Below are 17,922 nucleotides of genomic sequence, written 5' to 3'. Positions count from 1 at the left end.
GATTTTTGGCGAGCACCAATTCAATTTGGGACATGTTCAGTTTGACTGCTTGTAGTCTGAAGGGGAGGTGCCCATAAGGCAATTCAATGTACAGTATAGGTTTGGCTTTTGGGATACAGGTCTTGGCTGGAGATAATGGATTTAGAATTCATTCATTATCAATAACAGTTAAAAGTCAAGGGAGTGGATGAGAGCACCAGCAAGAGCACTAGAGTGAGAAGAAAATAAAGGCAAAGAACAGGGTGTGGGCCCATCTAGCATTTAAGGGTGGGCAGGGGAGAGGATGCCTGCAAAAGAAATAAGATGTGGCCAGAGTCCTAGGACAGCCAGGCAGTGGGATGCCAGAAAATCCAAGGGAGGGGTTTCCAGAGGAGGGAGTTACCAAAGGTGTTAGATGCTAAAGGGAACCCACATAAATTAAGTGCTTTATAAATAGAAATAAAAGATTTTTTAAATAGAAACACAAACATAAAGGTTATTTGTTTGGTCAGTGGTGACTTTTACCAGGACACTTTCACTGCTGTATTGGGTTAGGGAAGGGAAATTGGAAGCAGGTCTTTGAGGGTTCAGGAGGGGATCACCCATTTACTTGACCCAGAACCCTGGACTTCATGCTTGGTGACTTCTGCTTCACTCCCACATCTAGTCAGACACTGAGTCTGGCATGAAACAGGGTTCCTGAGTGTGACCTTGAGATTCAAGATTTCTGGGTTTAAATCCTGGTTTCACTACTAGTATACTGTAAAACCCAGGGCAAGTTATTTAATCTGGCTGTGCTTCATCTATACAATGGAGGTACTAAAAGTATCTTATCTTACGGTATTGTTATGAGCAAAGTGCTTAGCTTAGGGTAGTGCCTGGCACACAGTAAGCACTCAGTGAATGTTAGCTGTGCTGAATCCTAAATATCTTTTGGATGTGTTCTTCCTGGATTGCCATAATAGTTTTTTTTCCCCAAAACAACTTTATCATGGTACTAGAGGCTCAGTCAAGAATTTGTGCATGGGGGGTGGGGGGGTCCCTCGGCCTGGCCAGCAATCGGGCTGATCGGGGCCATCTCGCCCAGTCCTGATTGGGGCTGATCGCGGCTGGCCGGCCAGGAGGGGGGTGGGGGAGGGACCGTGGGAGGTTGGCCAGCTGCGGGACGTTGGCTGTGGGAATGCACTGACTACCAGGGGGCAGCTCCTGCATTGAGTGTCTGCCCCCTGGTGGTCAGTGCGCATAATAGCTACCGGCCGGTCATCTGGTTGTCCGGTCGTCCAGTCGTAACAGTCACTTAGGCTTTTATATATAGATATATAGATAATTTACCTATTATAAAATTTGTCTGTTTTCTGTATACAATGCTTTCTAATAAATTTACAGAGTTGTAAATTACAGCGGGAAGGCTGGGGAGGGTTGGGGCAGGGGAGGTAAGAGATCAATCAAAGGACTTGTATGCATGCATATAAGCATAACCAGTGGATGCAAGACACTGGGGGGGTGGTGTGGGGGCATGTGCCGGGGGATAGGGAGGCCGGGGGAAGGTCAATGGGGAAAAAAAGGAGACATGTATACTACTATTTGTAATACTTTAAACGATAAAAAATAAAAGTGAAAAAAAATTTACGAAGTTGTGTAGCTGTCACCACAATTTAGTTTTAGAACATTTTCTTCACCCCAGTAAGCTCTCTCATGCCCATTTACAGTTAATCCCCACTCCCACCCCAGTCTTAGGCAACTATTTATCTACTTTCTGTCTAAATCCAGTTGCCTTTTCTGGGTAGTTCATAGAAATGGATTATACGATCTGAGGCCTTTTGTGTCTGGCTTCCTTCACTTTAATTCTTTTCTAGGTTTTTCTATGTTGTGGCGTATATCAGAACTTCATTTCTTTTTATTGCTGAATCGTATTCCATGGTATGGATATATAATGTTTTGTTTATCCATTCACCAGTAGATGGACATTTGTTTGTTTCCACTCTTGCTATTATGAATAGTGATGCTGTGAGCATTCCTGTGCTCGTCTTTGTGTGGACATATGCTTAATGGCTTCTTAATTGGTCCTCCTGCTTCTGTTCTTGTCCCTGTTCAATCTGTTCTATACACTGTAGCTAGAGTGATCTTTTGAAAATGTCAGTCTGATTGTGTCATTACCCTGCTTAAATCCTCCAGTAGTGCTCTGTCTGCCCCGGGATCAAGTTCAAACTCCTTAACTTGAAGGGCTTACTAAGAGTATTCAAAACCTAATCCTCTTTCCATCTTCTCTCACTAAGCCCCCTCTCCAGCTTCCTGCTTCAGCCATTCTTTTATTCATTCGTATTGTTCCATTCATTTATTTAACCATTTATTCAGTTAACCAGGCTTATTGAGGCTCTGGGGATAACATAGTAGACAGGATAGCCACATCCTTGCTTTCATGGAGCTTTCTTTCTAGTGTGAAAGGCAGGTTGTAAACAAGAAAGCATCAGCTAGTGGTAAGTGGTATAAAGAAAATGAAAAAGGATGATATGATAGAACTGAGGGATGATGACTCAAATCTTCAAACCTGAGTGTTCCTCAGAGCCTCCGCCCTATTGCCAACTGTCTGTTTATGTGTTATTCCTTTCTCTTGGAGTGCTCTTATCCTACTCCTCTTCCTAACTCCTATTCAGCTTTCCCAGCCCCACTCCCAAAGCCTAGCTAGATGCCCCACCCATTACGCTTTCTGAGTACTTCATCACAGGCCATCTGTCTGGAGTAGCACTCTTCATGTTGTATTTAAACTAGAGACCTGGTGCACGAGATTTGTGCACTTGGGGGAGGGGGGTTCCTCAGCCCGGCCTGTGTCCTCTCACAGTCCGGGAGCCCTCGGGGGCCGTCAGTCGGACACCCTCAGGGCTGCTGTGGAGGTGGGAGAGGCTCACGCTACTGCCGCTGCGCTTGCCGGCTGTGAGCCTGGCTTCTGGCTGAGTGGCTCTCCCCCTGTGGGAGCACACTAACCACCAGGGGGGAGCTCCTGCGTTGAACATCTGCCCCCTGGTGGTCAGTGTGCATCATAGTGACCGGTCGTTCTGCCTTTCAGTCAATTTGCATATTAGCCTTTTATTATATATGATGCCTAATGATTTCCTGTTTCTTCTCCACTTTAAGCAACTTGGTGATTGCTGAGTACCTAAAGTCTCATATTATGCACATAGTTGGTGCATAATAAAATCTGTTGAAAGACTGATTATGGTTAGTCTTGAACAGGAGGGAGGACCAGACCATTTCCTTTGGGACTGGAGGAAAGGAAGGAGCTAAGGCGCATTGCATGCATACATTAATTTGTAGGATTGGGGAAGAAAGTTGAAGGAGTTCTGATGGCTTGCATTTTCTCAGAGGTTACCATTTAGTGCACAGTATAAAATGAGGAGAAGTTATTTATAATGAGCAATTAGCAGTGCATTAGAAGAAATAAAAAGTAGTGCTGTGGGGTGCATCTTGAAATCTTAAAACTGTTCTTACTTGCTTTTAGTTTTATAGCTATTAGATTTAGCCTAATTTCTTTAGGCCATTCATTATATATTGATATGGATGATTAAATTACTTGGATGCTATTGTACTGCTCTCTTTCTTGCTCTTTTATAATTGATTTTATTTTGATGTTGCTTTTTCAGCTTTCGGAAAATGTGATTGATCGTATGAAGGAAACTTCTCCATCAGGCTCGAAGTCTCACCGATATTCTGGTGCTTATGGTGCCTCAGGTATTTCAGAATTTTAATATTAGAATTTTTTGGTAGATAAATTAGAAGTCGTAAAAATTCATTCGATAGTCAAGATCTTTGGCACATCTCTCTTTAGTTATTTGGGTGTTCTGCTTTTTCTAGGGAATATCAGGGTTTCTTTTAAAGTGTTTTGAACTAAAAGTAGAAGAATCTTCTTTCAAACAGTGTTTTGGAAATTTTTTTCTCATCCAGCTCCTGAATCCTCTGTTAGGCTTTGGAAGGTTACTTCATTATCTTTTTTTGTGTAAAGTGGATTACTTGCAGAGATATTAGAGATTGAATAGTAAATATTTATTAAAAAAATCAATTTAGAAAGTATTGATTTACTGTTTCCAAATTGTGAACTATCTCCCATGAGTTTATTTTTTAATACACTTATTTTCCAAGTTTATAAGCAATCTATTTCTTTATAGTCAGTCTTAATTATTGATTAAAATAAAGTGTTAAATGAAATACATAGGGATTATTAAGCCTCATTTTATCTGTGGATCATGCAGGATAAGTGAGTATTTCTCTTTCCTTTCCTCTCTCCTACCTGATCTGTCTGTTCATCCAGCTAATATTTATTGAGCACCTGCTGTGTGTGGCACTATTCCTGTTGCCCAATCCAATGAATGGATATGTGGTTTATTGGTGAAGTGGCAATGAGAAAATAGTCAGGATGGTTAATTGTGGACTAAATGAGAATTTTCTGTGTTTATTAGTGGTGTTGTGTGGTAAATCTGGCTACAGACTGAAATACATTGAGAAAAGTGAGATGCTGTCCAAATTCCATTCACGTTTCGTAATCATTAAGTCGTAACCATGAATTCAGCTTTTGATATATTTACAGCAGAAGGTACCAAGATAGAGAAGAAATAGTTCTTGCCCCTTTGAGACTTCTCGTTTCGTGGGAGCATTAGGAAGGCTTCATAGTTCATTAATGTTGGCTAGAACGTGACCACTCCCTGCTTGCTGGAAACCCCTTCTTTGGCTTCTGGGCTGCACTCTGGTTTTCCTCTCACCTCACTTGCATCCTTAGTCTAGCCTCCTTTGCTGATTTCCACTAAGTAATCTCACCTTTTGAATAATTATGTAGATGCTGTGACTCCCCAAATTCCACCTAGCCTTGACCTCTCCATGCAACTCAACTTAGACATCTACTCACTTGAAGTCTTCACTTGGAGATCTTCTCCTTAATCTAGCCAAAATCCCCCCCCCCTTTTTTTTTTCCTTTTCCACAGTTGCTTCTGCTCTCTATCTTTCCCAGTAAATGGTGCAGGTAGTCAAGCCCCCAACTGGGGGTTCATCCTGTTTCTTCTGTTACTTATGACATAACTTGTCTTGTCAACATCATCTCCAGAACATGCTGGATAGGTTCTTTCACACCTATCTCCACTGTCGCAGCTCCAGTCCAGGTAACCAGCGTCTCTTTACCTGTCTTCTGCAGAGGCCTCTTCACTGGCTTCCTGCTTCCACTCTCGTGTCCTTAAGCTATTCCTTGCACACAGGGGCCTTGGCAGTCTTTAAAAAAAAACTAGTTCATGTCTCATCCCAGCCGTGGAACTGAGTGGTACATAGAATATAATTTGAACTACTTTCCTTGGCTTCTGAGGCATACCATGACTTGTCTTTTTCTGCTTTTCCAACATCATCTTGATATATGGATATTGTTAAAATTGGGACTTGATCTGAAATACAATTTGTCCTAGGTAGATTTTTTTTTTTTACCTAATGTGTTAAGGAGATAAGATGATGATGATGATAATGAAATGCTGATAAATATTATTTAAATAGTGTTTATTACATGCCAGCTACTCTGCTAAGTCTTTTACCTATATATCTTATCTCATTTAGTCCTTATAACCCTATGGGGAAGGTACTGTTATTAACCTGTTTTACATAGAAGGAAACTGAGACTTGAAGTGATTGTCTTGCTTACAGACACACAGCTGGTAAGCAGTGGAGGTGGTAGTTGAATTCAGTCTGTTAGACTCCAGAACAAATGCTGTTAAATGTTGACCACTCTGTTTTATTGTAATTTGAATGACATCTTGCTCCCTTTGTAGAAGGGATGTGACAGAAACTAGTTGGAGGGAAAGAACTGCCTTATAGTGATGTTCTGCTTGAGTTCAGGAAAAAACTTTCTATTTATAAGTGATTGTTGTTGCTCATAGCTTTTCTTTTTATTGATTTTTCATTCAATAGTGAGTTGAAGGAGAGAAAGTGTTTTCCTTCTTGGTTGGCTTCTTCATCTGACCCTTTAAGAGAGTGGATGTGGGTGGGGAGGCTTCCTGTAAATGCTCATGGTGTGGCCTGCAGAGCATGACCCTGGCATTATAATCATCTGGCTGTACTGAGGAATCCACCCCTTCCCATTGCTAGGTTTGACATGACTGATGAACTCTTTGATTCATGACAAGCCTGGGCACTGAACACTCTTGAGTACCACCTTGTATTCTGTTGGTCAGGCTAGAACTGCACTGTAAATGCTAGTCACTAGTCACCTGTGGCCTTTAGATTTAAATTGAAGTTAGTTAAAATGAAATAATTTCAGCTGCTCACTTGCACTGGTCCCATTTCAGTGCTCAGTAGACCCGTGTGGCTAGTGGCTACCATATTGTGCAAGTGCAGGTACAGGACATTTCATCATCACAGGTAGTTCGATTGCACAGCTCTAATCTAGATTGCATCAGTGCTCGGCAGTGTGACCTTCATCGGATGGTTTTAATGATGTAGTGACTGAGGTTATGGAGCTAGATGGCTCTGTGTGTTTGTGAATCTTGTTTTCTGCCTTTTCCACATCCCAGCTCCCCCAGGATTGTGGGTGAGTGGAAACACCAAAGAAGATTTCCCTCAGGTATACTATCTTCACCTCAGTCTTTAGCACAGCTTCCTAACCTGCATGTCACAAGTGTGCTGGAGGTATTGATTCCTTAGACTCAGAGTGTACCCTCATGTGTCAGATAAATTCTGTCTGCACCATGTGAAAAAGACTCAACAAAACTAATAGTGCAGGTTCTTTGACTACATTTCTCTCACCCTCTCCACCCCAACCCTAGAAAAGAATGAAGATTTGCCAAGCTATTTTGATCTTGCCTTTAGGTTAAGATTACAGTTAGACTACAATTGTGCAAATTAATGAAGAAAGATTTCTTCTTCCTAAGATTAAAAAAATGTGTATAACAGTAGAAAGTCTCAAAGTTTGTTCTCTTCAGTGTTTGTCTCATTTGGGGGTCTTATTAGTACTCAATAATAGATTTCTTAAGATGTATAATTTATGTGTTACAGAATAATTTTTCAAGTCTACAAAAATACATTGATAAAAATGTCACTAAGCTTTCCTACATTTTTCAGTGTCAAGTGAATTATATAGTAAATGTGAATTGAAATGCTAATATTTATCAAAATGCTTTCTTCCTCACAAAACTAATTCATATCAGCCCTTGGCTATTCATATGTGTGAGTGTAGGGCAGTGGATTTGATGGAGGGAGATTCCTAGAATTTATTATATAGGAATCAACTTTTGTCATATATATAGTTTTAAGAATATAATTTATTCTTTAAGAAAGTGAGTTACTCTAAAGAGTTTACTGAAACTATTTTTTGCCAAACCTTGAACCAGATCAATGAGTCGTTGCAATAAGTATTTGCATGTTCAGGCAAAATAATATACTGTGTGACACATGGCAGATTGTAATGCCACTTTAATAAATGAATGTGCTCTAAAGAAATTAACTGTGTCCTTGCTGCCTCAGATTCTTTGCTGTATAATGTGTTATCTCAACTATATTGGTTTGCTTTTATAATAGGGAATTTTTTTTCTTTTGGCTGTCATAGGGTATGCCATCACACATAGTTATACTCTTACCGTTTCATTAACATCTTGCCATCTTTTGATTTTACTTATTTGTTTTTAATTTTTATTGAATTTATTGGGGTGACATTGGTTAATAAAATTATATAGGTTTCAGATGTACAATTCTATAATACATCATCTGTATATTGTATTGTGTCAAGTCTCCTCCCTCTTCTACTTTCCCCCACCCCCTCTCCCTCTGGGAATCACCATACTGTTGCCTGTGAGTTTTTGTCTTTCTTGTTTTGCTTGGTCCCTTCTCTTTTTTCACCCAGCCCCACAACTCTCCTTCCCTGTGACAGCTGTCAATCTGTATCTATGAGTCTGGCAGCTGTCAGTCTGTTCTCTGTATTTATGAGTCTGATTCTATTTTGTTTGTTAGTTTATTTTGTTTGTTAGATTCCACATATAAGTGAAATCATATGGTATTTGTATTTCTTTGACTGCCTTAATTTCACTTAGTGTAATACTCTCCAGGTCCATCCATGCTGTCACAAAAGGTAAGATATCCTTTTTTTTTTTATGCCGAGTGATATTCCATTGTGTAGATGTACCATAGCTTTATTATCCACTCATCTTCTGATGGGCACTTGGGCTGCATCCAAATCTTGGCTATTTTAAATATTGCTGCAATGAACATAGGGATGCATGTATTATTTCAGGTCAGTATTTCCAGGTTTTTAGGATATATTTCCAGAAGTGGGATCGCTGGGTCATAGCAGCTCTTTAAGGTTCATTTAGACCAGCCGTGGGCAAACTACGGCCCGCGGGCCGGATCCGGCCCGTTCGGCTGTTCTATCTGGCCCGCGGAGCCAAAAGAGCGGAGGGTTCTCTTGCTCTCCCCTCCGCTCCTTTACTTTGAATTCATATTAGTTCACACAAACACTCCATCCATGCTTTTGTTCCGGCCCGCCGGTCCAGTTTAAGAACCCATTGTGGCCCTCGAGTCAAAAAGTTTGCCCACCCCTGATTTAGACATAACTCTGTAGGGAGAGTTCACCGTAAACTGGGCTTGTTCCTTTGACTTGAGTAAATAAGAACTGAAGGAAGTGGTAATATCAAGGTTTCTAACTTTTAATAATCTGAAAATTTGTTGATTCCAGTGTCTCAACTCTCCACTTATTTTTGTGTGCTGTAATAGATAATTTGCCTGACAATTCTTAAAAGGAAGAAATATATACACTATATAATGGTGTGATTTAAATAAAATTCTCTAGTTATTAGTTTGTTCTTAAAAATAAATTCATAAACAGTCTACCTTTTTTTTTTTTAAATACATTTTATTGCTTTTTTTACAGAGAGGAAGGGAGAGGGATAGAGAGTTAGAAACATCGATGAGAGAGAAACATTGATCAGCTGCCTCCCACACACCTCCTACCGGGGATGTGCCCACAACCAAGGTACATGCCCTTGACTGGAATCGAACCCAGGACCCTTCAATCCGCAGGCCGATGCTCTATCCACTGAGCCAAACCAGCCAGGGCAACAGTCTACCTTTAATGGATGGTTGAACTCCTGCTGTTTGCTCCATCAGTCAACAAGTATTAGCACGCAGTGGTCTTTGACTTCAAGAACTATTCATTTGGGGAAAGCATATTTAACATTACTGTGTAGTAAATAAAGGCTAGTGTAGTACCCTTCACCTGCTTAGTTAATGTTTTTGAGTAGATTAATGAATATGTAAGTGAGATAAAATATATGAGACCTAGCAAGTGCTTTAGGGATTCAGAGGATGAAGGTCAAGAGCAGGGGCAGGCAGACCATCAGGGAAAGAGGACTTAAGCCAGACCTTGAGGTTAAGAGGGATGGGGGTATTATGTTCCTGGCAGAGGCGGTACACAGACCAGATTAATTCAGATAAAGAGTGCATATAGGTATCTCATGGGTGGGCAAGTTGGGCAAGTTAAGGAGCTTACTTTTATACTGTGATGCCCAGTGGCTACTGAGCAAGTTTGTTTAATTTTAGGATGCAAGTTTAAAAAGTTGCATTAGTTGCTACTTTTTAAATATACTCAGATATTAATAACTTTTTTTTTTTCATACTCCCCCGAGGATATGTTTATTGATTTTAGAGAGAGAGGGGTCGGGGAGAGAAACATCGATGTGAGAGAAAAACACCATTCAGTTGCCTCACAACCTCGGTATGTGTCCTGACCAGGAAATGAATCCATGACCGGGACGATGCTCCAACCAACTCCACCAGGGCTTAATGACATTTTTATAGCCCCAAATGCAGTGCTGATTTCTCATTGATATTTTTATATTTAACAAACAAATCTAATGGTAAGAATATGCTTCTACCACAGTACTAAATAAAACCATTTTCATGAATAAAATAAGCAACGCCGTAAGCATTTTTATTTGACCTTAATTGGCCCTATAGCAAAACAAAGATTGCCCTTAGCTGTTTGAGGCAGTGTAGGGCACACAATCTACGATTCCTGGGCAGGGAAGGTGAAATGATACCAGTGGGCTTTGGAAGGATAATGCACAGGATGAGTTGGGAAGCGCAGGCAGGGAAGACAGAGGCCACATGATTGAGGGAGAAGTGGCAGAGGCACAGAGGTGTTGGGTGGATTTGGTGACAAAGGCCACATGGCTTGTTAATGGTAGTCCCTGACTCACACTTCAGTCCTTTCTTTCCTGGTCCAGGGCACTTTTTTCTGTGCCATTTGATTCATCACTCTTTTTGTGGCATTTAATTTTGAGAAACCACCACACACTTAAACTATTTTAAAATTGAGAAGAGAGCATAGAAAACTTTAAAAAATGGAACAACGAATCATTGACGATGAGGTTAATATTCCACAGACTTTTGGCTGGTGAATGGGGAGTCACGCAGAGAAGGAAAGGCTGCGGCAGTGGAAGAAAGGAATTACAGGGAGAGAAGCTTCGTAGGTTCTGAAATGCTAGTGTCACACTATCAGTAGTTCTGTGACTTAGAGCTTAGATTTCTTGGTTGACTGATTGACCACTGGCCTCACATGCTTATAAAACCTTCAGAGGTCCCTGTGCTGTGCCTACTGTAGCAAAATCTACTTTCCATTAGTGCTTCCAAGTCAGATGAAAACAAGTGGGCCAGAGATTCCCTGCTTATTCCAGAGTTACTAGAAGAAGCAGCTGTTTTGCTAGGTGCACTGCACACTTAGGTCAGAAATCTAGTAATGCCATGAGTCACAGGACTCAGGAGCTGGAAGGAAGTGCCCTTAGTGACCACAGAAAAAAGAGAAGCTATATTAAAGAAACTCCATGTTTTGCTGCAGTAGATTCACTAAAGTGAGTTGTGAGGTAGCGGATTGCATTTTCTTATAGGACAAGTGTTGTTTTTGGGCATAACAATCAAGGATGTCATGGATGTCACCAATAATATATCATAAACTACAAAGAGATAACAACTGTAAGGTAAAAATTGTATAATCGTGCTTCAAGGCTTATAAAATAAAATATCAGACATTGGTTATATAAGCAGCTCTAATAGATCATATAGCATAGGACAGACAATAGGTAAACATAGTATTTTTTATTTAAATTTAATATGCCAGTGGTAATAAATGCTTGATTAGCAATATTTGTTGCATTTCTTGGCGTTTGATAGACTTTGAGGGCATCCTCTGGATGGCCTAGAGATCTTAAATTGCCCAAAGGAGTTTCAAATGTGCATTGTCCTGCCGCAAGCAGAGCTATTCAGAATCAATCCATTGACCCTTCCAGCTGTCAACCAAAGAGTAGGTTATTGTTGATGATGATGTTTTCCTTGTAAAAAAACATTTAAAAAAGTAGGTCTGACCTAACATTTCAGTTCTTCCCTTTACCCTGTTCTGTCTCTTCTGTTTATTCAGAATTATTGGTACAGCACTCTGTACTGGTCCAAATCTGTGCTACCAGGGAACAATGAGTGCTTTTAAGTTCTTTTTAAACCTGTTCTGTCCCCAGGGCTGCGTGACACTTTGGTGACAGCTGCCATGATAGTTGAGTGTTGCCTGAAAAGCATTGGGAATCCATAGGGATCATTGTGGTAAGGTTCTTCAGATTGTTCCACAGAATTGCTCTGACACACTTAAGACAGAGTTCTGGTTCTGCATGCCCTGGGTTGCCTGACTGCATGGGAAATGTGGGCTTTAATGAGCTTGCATCAAATGATTGGGGCTTAAAATTATATTACGGGGTAATAATAGTAAGTATCTCCTCATTTTAAGGTATAAGGTGATTAGAACGTCTCACAGATTATATGGTGGGGTGGTAGATGGCTGCTGAAAGCCCCTGTGTATTGACTTAGTTGGTGGGACTTACTTCATGCCCTCTGCTCTCTTCTGATTTAGTTTTTTGCTGGCCCACCCTCATTGTTGCTATAGTTATGAGAGGGACATCCACAGGTCTTGCTCTGTATTTGATGAATAGCAGCAAGGTTCTGTATTTTCATTTTTATGGTTTCAAGTTTTAGTTTCTCTCACTCCTGGTGTCATGGCCCTGCTCTGGTCACCATCATCTCTCACCTGCCTTGGTCTTATGGTCAATCTCTAGCTTGGGGTCCCTGCATTCAGTCTTGCATTCCCCAGTTTATTCTCATTTTAGCCCTAGTAATCTTTCCAAAACTTAAAACCCATTATGTCATTTCTCTGTTTAAAACTTGAGGTTCCCCCTTCCTCTTAGGATGACATAAATTTCTTTGACATAGCCAACTAGGTCCTATACAGTCCATTTCCTATTTCAGTCTCCTGCATCACCTCTTGACTCACCTCTCTTATTTGAACTCTCTGTGTAGTCACACTGAAGCACCTGAGTGTCCTTGAACTTGTCCTTTTTGGGTCCATGACTATGTCGTTCTTTTCTGTGTGAACACTGTTCCTCCACCTGTCCACACCAGCTCCACTCTCACCTTGCCTCCTACCTGTTTTTTATTTAAAATTTTATTTTATTTTTTTAATCTTCATCCAAGGATATTTTTTCCATTGATTTTTAGAGAGAATGGAAGTGAGGGAGGAAGAAGGAGAGAGAGAGAAAAAGAAAGGGAGGGAGAGAGAAACATTGATGTGAGAGAGACACATCGATTGGTGCCTCCCGAATGTGCCCCAACTGGGGCTGGGGATTGAACCTGCAACCCAGGTATGAGCCCTTGACCGGTATTCAAACCTGCAACCATTCAGTGTGTGGGCTGACATTCTAACCACTGAGCAACACCGGCCAGGGCCTACCTTTCACCTGGCTAATTCTTATTGTTCAGGTCATTGCCTAGAAATCCCTTACCCCAGTAAGTTTTTCTTGATTCCAAGTTTGGGTTAGATGCCTGTCCCATAGGGTTCCCTAACACCCTGTATGTACTTTTTCTATCATTTATCACCTAGTGCTGTAATTGCTCATTTGCTCACCCCTGTCCCTCAGATTCTATAGCTTTTACTTACTCATTTGTCCTCTCAGGCCCTCCTTTTATGGTACTTCTTTCTGTATTTTCCCTTTCTTTGGTCTCGATCTCTCTTTGCTGAGGTTAAAGCATTGATAGGTCTGTCTTTGCTGTATAAGTAAACATTGACTTGTTGCGGTCAGATGATTAGGCAAAGTGGGATAAAAGAAAGTCTCAGAAGGCTGAGGCGATTTCTCTTCCTTCAAGAGCCATTTCCCCATCATCTCATGAGGGCTTCCCAAGTCAATACCTATGTGAAGAATCTCCTTTTTTTTTTTAAATCAACAAGTCTATAGTACTGATCCTTGTTGTAGCATATGCTTTATTATGTAATTACACATTTACTTGTCTGTTTTTCCTACTAGATCATGAGCCTTTGAGGGCAGGGTGTGGTTGTTACTCATCTTCTGGACATCTTCAGCCACAGTGATCATATTACAATGTTAGGTGCTCAATGAATGTTTATGGAATGAAGGAGCTAAAGCAAACCAGGTCACTCCTGTATAGGTACAGGAGTCAGCCAGAAACAAGCAGGAGGAGGGGCCTTTCACTGGGCATTGTGTGAGGTGTTTGGGTAGGTGGATGGTGCCCATACAGTGCTTTGCCAGCTTCAGGTTTTAACCATAGCAATCCAGTGAAGCCATGTTGTAAGAGGCACTTTCTTGAGCACCATCTTATGAAAAGTTCACGTTTGTGGGGAGAGCCAGGGAGTGAGGCCCTGACTTGGAAACATTGATGTCGAGATTCATGGCCCATTCCTAGTTATTAGTTTAGTTTAGAAAAGAAATAATCTAAGCAGGCTTGCTAAGTTTTGGGGAGGGCTGAAGCGATTTGGGATTTTCCCCTCGAGGGTCTTTCACTTAGTTCCTGCTCCCTCACTTTCCGTTTCCATTGGGACCAAGTTCATCTGGCATAGTAGGGTAGAAGGGTAGGTTCGGTTCGGTTCGGTTCAGGTGTCTGGGCTGAGGCTCTGACTTGGAAAAGCAGCCCCTCCGCTCTGGCTCCCTCCCCTAGTAGGACCCTTGACGTCCTCCTGTTGTCCGAACGCTGGGCCCTGAGAGTAGAGCATTTCACCTTCTCTTCTCCTGGGTGGCTGTTCTCCTGCGGGTCTCTCTGTTCTCCCTAACTTCCTGGAATCCCTGAGACCAGCTGTTTGAAGCGGGGATGGGGGGAGGTGGGGGTGGGGGTGTGGGGGCGTGGGTGTGGGGGCGTGGGGGTTGGTGCATGGAAGCTCAGGAACTTCCAGGTTTGGATTGGCTCTGGTTAGGGATTGGAAGAAAAACCCTCTGATTATGTCCCCTTGGCCCCTGTGGGTAGGACTGGGAGATTAGGGAGCTGGCTTCCTTGTATGTTCAGACCATACATAAGTAGTCAAGCATTAACTAACAATGATAAAAGAAAAACTGCTGAGAATTTGGCTTAGCTCATCTGGGCATTTACCATTTTCACCTTATTGCCATGTGCTATAATAATGGTAATGCATACAACTATATCAGATTGGTTTTGGCAATCACACTAAATTCTTCAAATATAATTGGTTCTGTTGACTTAACGGTCATCTCATGACTTTAAAAAATAAGGTAAAATATTGACTGCTGTATGTCACTATTGAGGATGGACCTGAGGAATTATATGAAAATCAGTTACTCTCATTAGGATAGATTTGATTTATTAAAAATATTTTTAAAGGAGTTTTTAGAGAGAGAGGAAGGGAGAGGGAGAGAGAGAAACATGGATGTGATAGCAAAACATTGATCAGCTGCCTCCTGCACAACCCCTACGGGAGATCAAGCCTACAAACCTGGGTATGTGCCCTGACTGGGAATTGAACCTGCAACCTTTTGGTGCATGGGAAAATGCTCAACCAACTGAGCCACACGGGCCAGGGCAAGATTTGATTTAAATAAAAATATTAAAGCAGTATTTAAGATTGACAGTTCGCCAAAAACATTTTTATTGTTTTATTAATGCAACCAACTGGGCTATGGATTCTGAATATTGTCCTTATAATTATTTAAATGAATTATTTCAACAAATATTCTAACCAGATACCTGCAACAACCCTTAGTTCACTTTCCTTCATGAAACATGTTTGGCAGGAGGAGCTGGCTTTCACCATGATGTGGCTGATCAACTGTTTTTTCTGGTAGGAAAAATGAGGCTGGCTGAGCAGCTTCTGCTTAATTTTGTGGGACAACATAGATACCCATTGGGCACAATGTTTTTCCTTAATTTTTCTAAATAACATGTTGACTTCTGGGAATCTCACAAGCTTGAGCTCATAAACTGCATTTGTGACATCTTTATAAGATTTTTCTGAGAAGTTCCTTTAATATTCTTCCTCAGAAACTTTTTAGAGTATCTATTTTAAGATTATGTGAAGTTATAATCCTCTTTCATGATTATTTTTTGACCTTTGACATATTTTATTAGTTTGTGTAGCAAAAGACTAAGAAAAATGTGAATTGTGTTATATAAAAATAATGTTTTATTATCAAACCTGGTAAACATATGAATGATAAATTGATCCTTCAAATTTTTTTCCTGTCCTAGTAAACATTCTGCCTCTCCTGACATAGCCATTGTTTCATAAGCCATGTTCATCATTTTGCAAAAATGATTAAGTAAAACTTTTTAAAGCAGTGATTTTTAAAAAATTGCTCATTATTGCTTATAGGGCTTTGAACTAAAACTTTTTAAGGCTATGTTATATATTTTGAATGGGAATTACTGTCTTATCTCTAACCACTTAAAATTCTTGCAGTTGAGTTGTCACAGAGGCCTCTCTGGTACTCTAGCCTGCAGCCTCATTCTGATGTATTTGAGGAGGCCTGGTGGGTACCGGGCTAGCCAGACCCAGGATGAGGCTGCACAGGCCGAATGAAATCACCACTTCCTCTTTGCCAGCAGTGATGTATTGTGATTGCCTGCTTTCAGAAACGGGTTTCAGAGGAAATGAACCCCAGTTTCTTCAAATAGGAAATGAGAAGTCTGCAGTCCAATTACCTCTAAATAAAAGTGTGTGTGTGTGTGTGTGTGTGTGTGTGTGTGTGTTCGCAATCTATGTTTAGTGTTCAAAGAGCTTTTATCACTTAATAGTTGTGTGATCCTGTGTAAGTTATCTGTTTCCTCCAGGATAAAATAGAATGAATAATTTCACATGGTTGCTATGGAGACTAAATGAAACATAGCAGGTGATCAATAAATGTCTCCTTTTTTTCTTCTTTAACATAGCATCTAGGTCTATAACTTTACTGCCACCTTTCACACACTTCAGGTTGATTCTGCCAACCTTTCTATCTACCCTCTTTGCCTTTCACTTTGTTTTCTGTGCCTTTTCCCCAACAATCATTTATTTAGACCTGGCTATGTGCCAGGCACTATGCTAAGTGCTGGGGTTTCATGGATGAATAGAGCAGAGAAATGCACTGTGAGCTGAATGGAGGTACACACGTAGCATAAAGCACTGATTAGGGACTAACTCTGCCTGGAGAGGTCAGGGTAGACTCTATGAGAGAGGTGGTGTATTTGAGCTGGATATTGAAGGATGAACAGGAGTTTACAATCAGACATGATGGGCTTGATGGTGGGGCATGATGGGGAGGAGGGAGGACATTTCTTGGGAGAAAAAATACGGGGTGCAGTAGTTAGAATAACAAAGGGCTTAGTGATTTTTGGATCTTATCAGAACTTCATTCTATTGACCTTGATTTCCTCTAAACTCACATGGTATTTAGTCTGTATTTTTCGCTTGGCAGCCACTACTTTCTGCATTAAAACAGTACTTATTTATAGCTATGTTATTAGCATCTTACTTTGCAGTTAGCTCCTTGAGGGTGGAATTAGACCCATTGTGACCCATATGGCATATGCCTTACCTGTAAAAGGTGCTCAAGAAACACTTGAGAGTGCAGTGAATGCATAGGAGGACCTGTGAGCATCCCCAGCTTCTTCACAGTACTTTTGACTTCAGAGTATTGTGTTCAATGAAAGAAGCCAGTCACAAAAGTCCACATATTGTATGATCCCATTTTTATGAAATATCTAGTATAAGCAAATCGTTAGAGCAGAAAGCACATTAGTGGTTGCCTAGGGCTGGGGGTGGTGGAAGTGTGGGTGGCAAGGACAGGGAGTGACTGCTGATATACAATTCTGTACATGTACTAAAACCATTGAACTGTACACTAGACAGATGAATTTCATGGCATATATATTTTATCTCAATAAAGGTGTTAAAATACTTTTGAAATCTTGTCAGATTTTTAAAAAAATATCTTCAAATGCATGCTGTTTTTTTTTTCTATTTCCACAATATACACTTAGGGCTCTGCATTATCTGTTTCTCATGGTGTTTTAACATTTGGGTTTGGGGCTCAGTAGGAGGTAGGTGAAGGAGAGCTTTGTGTCTTCAGTGCCCCTTTAGAGTGTAGTGACATGTGGACCAGCACCTCACCTGGGCAAAATATTTTTTCAGCTAATGAGTTTGTAGCTGTGACTTTTTATCACTGGAGTCATAGTTATATCATATTAAAAGGGGATTAATTAGAGGAAATAATTTAATATTGCTATTTGCCCTTTCTCTATAATAGAAGTGTCAGAGATGAAAGAAAATTAGTAAAATGTATATGGAAACCTTCCTCCTGTCAGAGTCTGGGCGCACCATGGGACTCAGAGTCAAGTCCCCGCCCACCCACATGCGCCTCAAAATCGCATGAGACCCAGACCCAGCCAGACCACCCCCCCACATCTTGGGCAAGATTCAGACCTGGCCAGTCCCACCCTTTTCAAGCCCCGCCGGGCAGGGGACGTAGCTTCAGGTCCCCTGGCCCGGCGCCAGGATGGGGTCCGTGGCCTGAGGTCCCCAAGCCCAAACTGGGGCGGGGGGCGTGCCTTGAGGTCCCCCGTCAAGCCCTGCCAGGTGGGGGACACGGCCTGAGATCCCCTGTCAAGCCCTGCTGG

At 41.2% G+C, this 17,922-nt stretch overlaps 1 protein-coding gene across 4 annotated transcripts in view; it reads left to right on the top strand.

Annotated features, from left to right (window-relative positions):
* Window positions 1-17,922, top strand: part of CHCHD3 (coiled-coil-helix-coiled-coil-helix domain containing 3) — a 286,849-nt gene that overhangs the window by 9,827 nt on the left and 259,100 nt on the right. For all 4 annotated transcript variants that reach the window (XM_080663334.1, XM_080663336.1, XM_080663335.1 and 1 more), the window contains exon 2: window positions 3,618-3,705. In XM_080663334.1, the coding sequence (XP_080519460.1) occupies window positions 3,618-3,705 (88 nt within the window). The remainder of the gene's footprint in view (window positions 1-3,617; window positions 3,706-17,922) is intronic.

This window comes from Plecotus auritus (genome assembly GCF_963455305.1).
Source record: "Plecotus auritus genome assembly, chromosome: 4".
Lineage (NCBI taxonomy): Eukaryota > Metazoa > Chordata > Mammalia > Chiroptera > Vespertilionidae > Plecotus > Plecotus auritus.
This window is presented reverse-complemented; position numbering and strand designations above follow the sequence as displayed.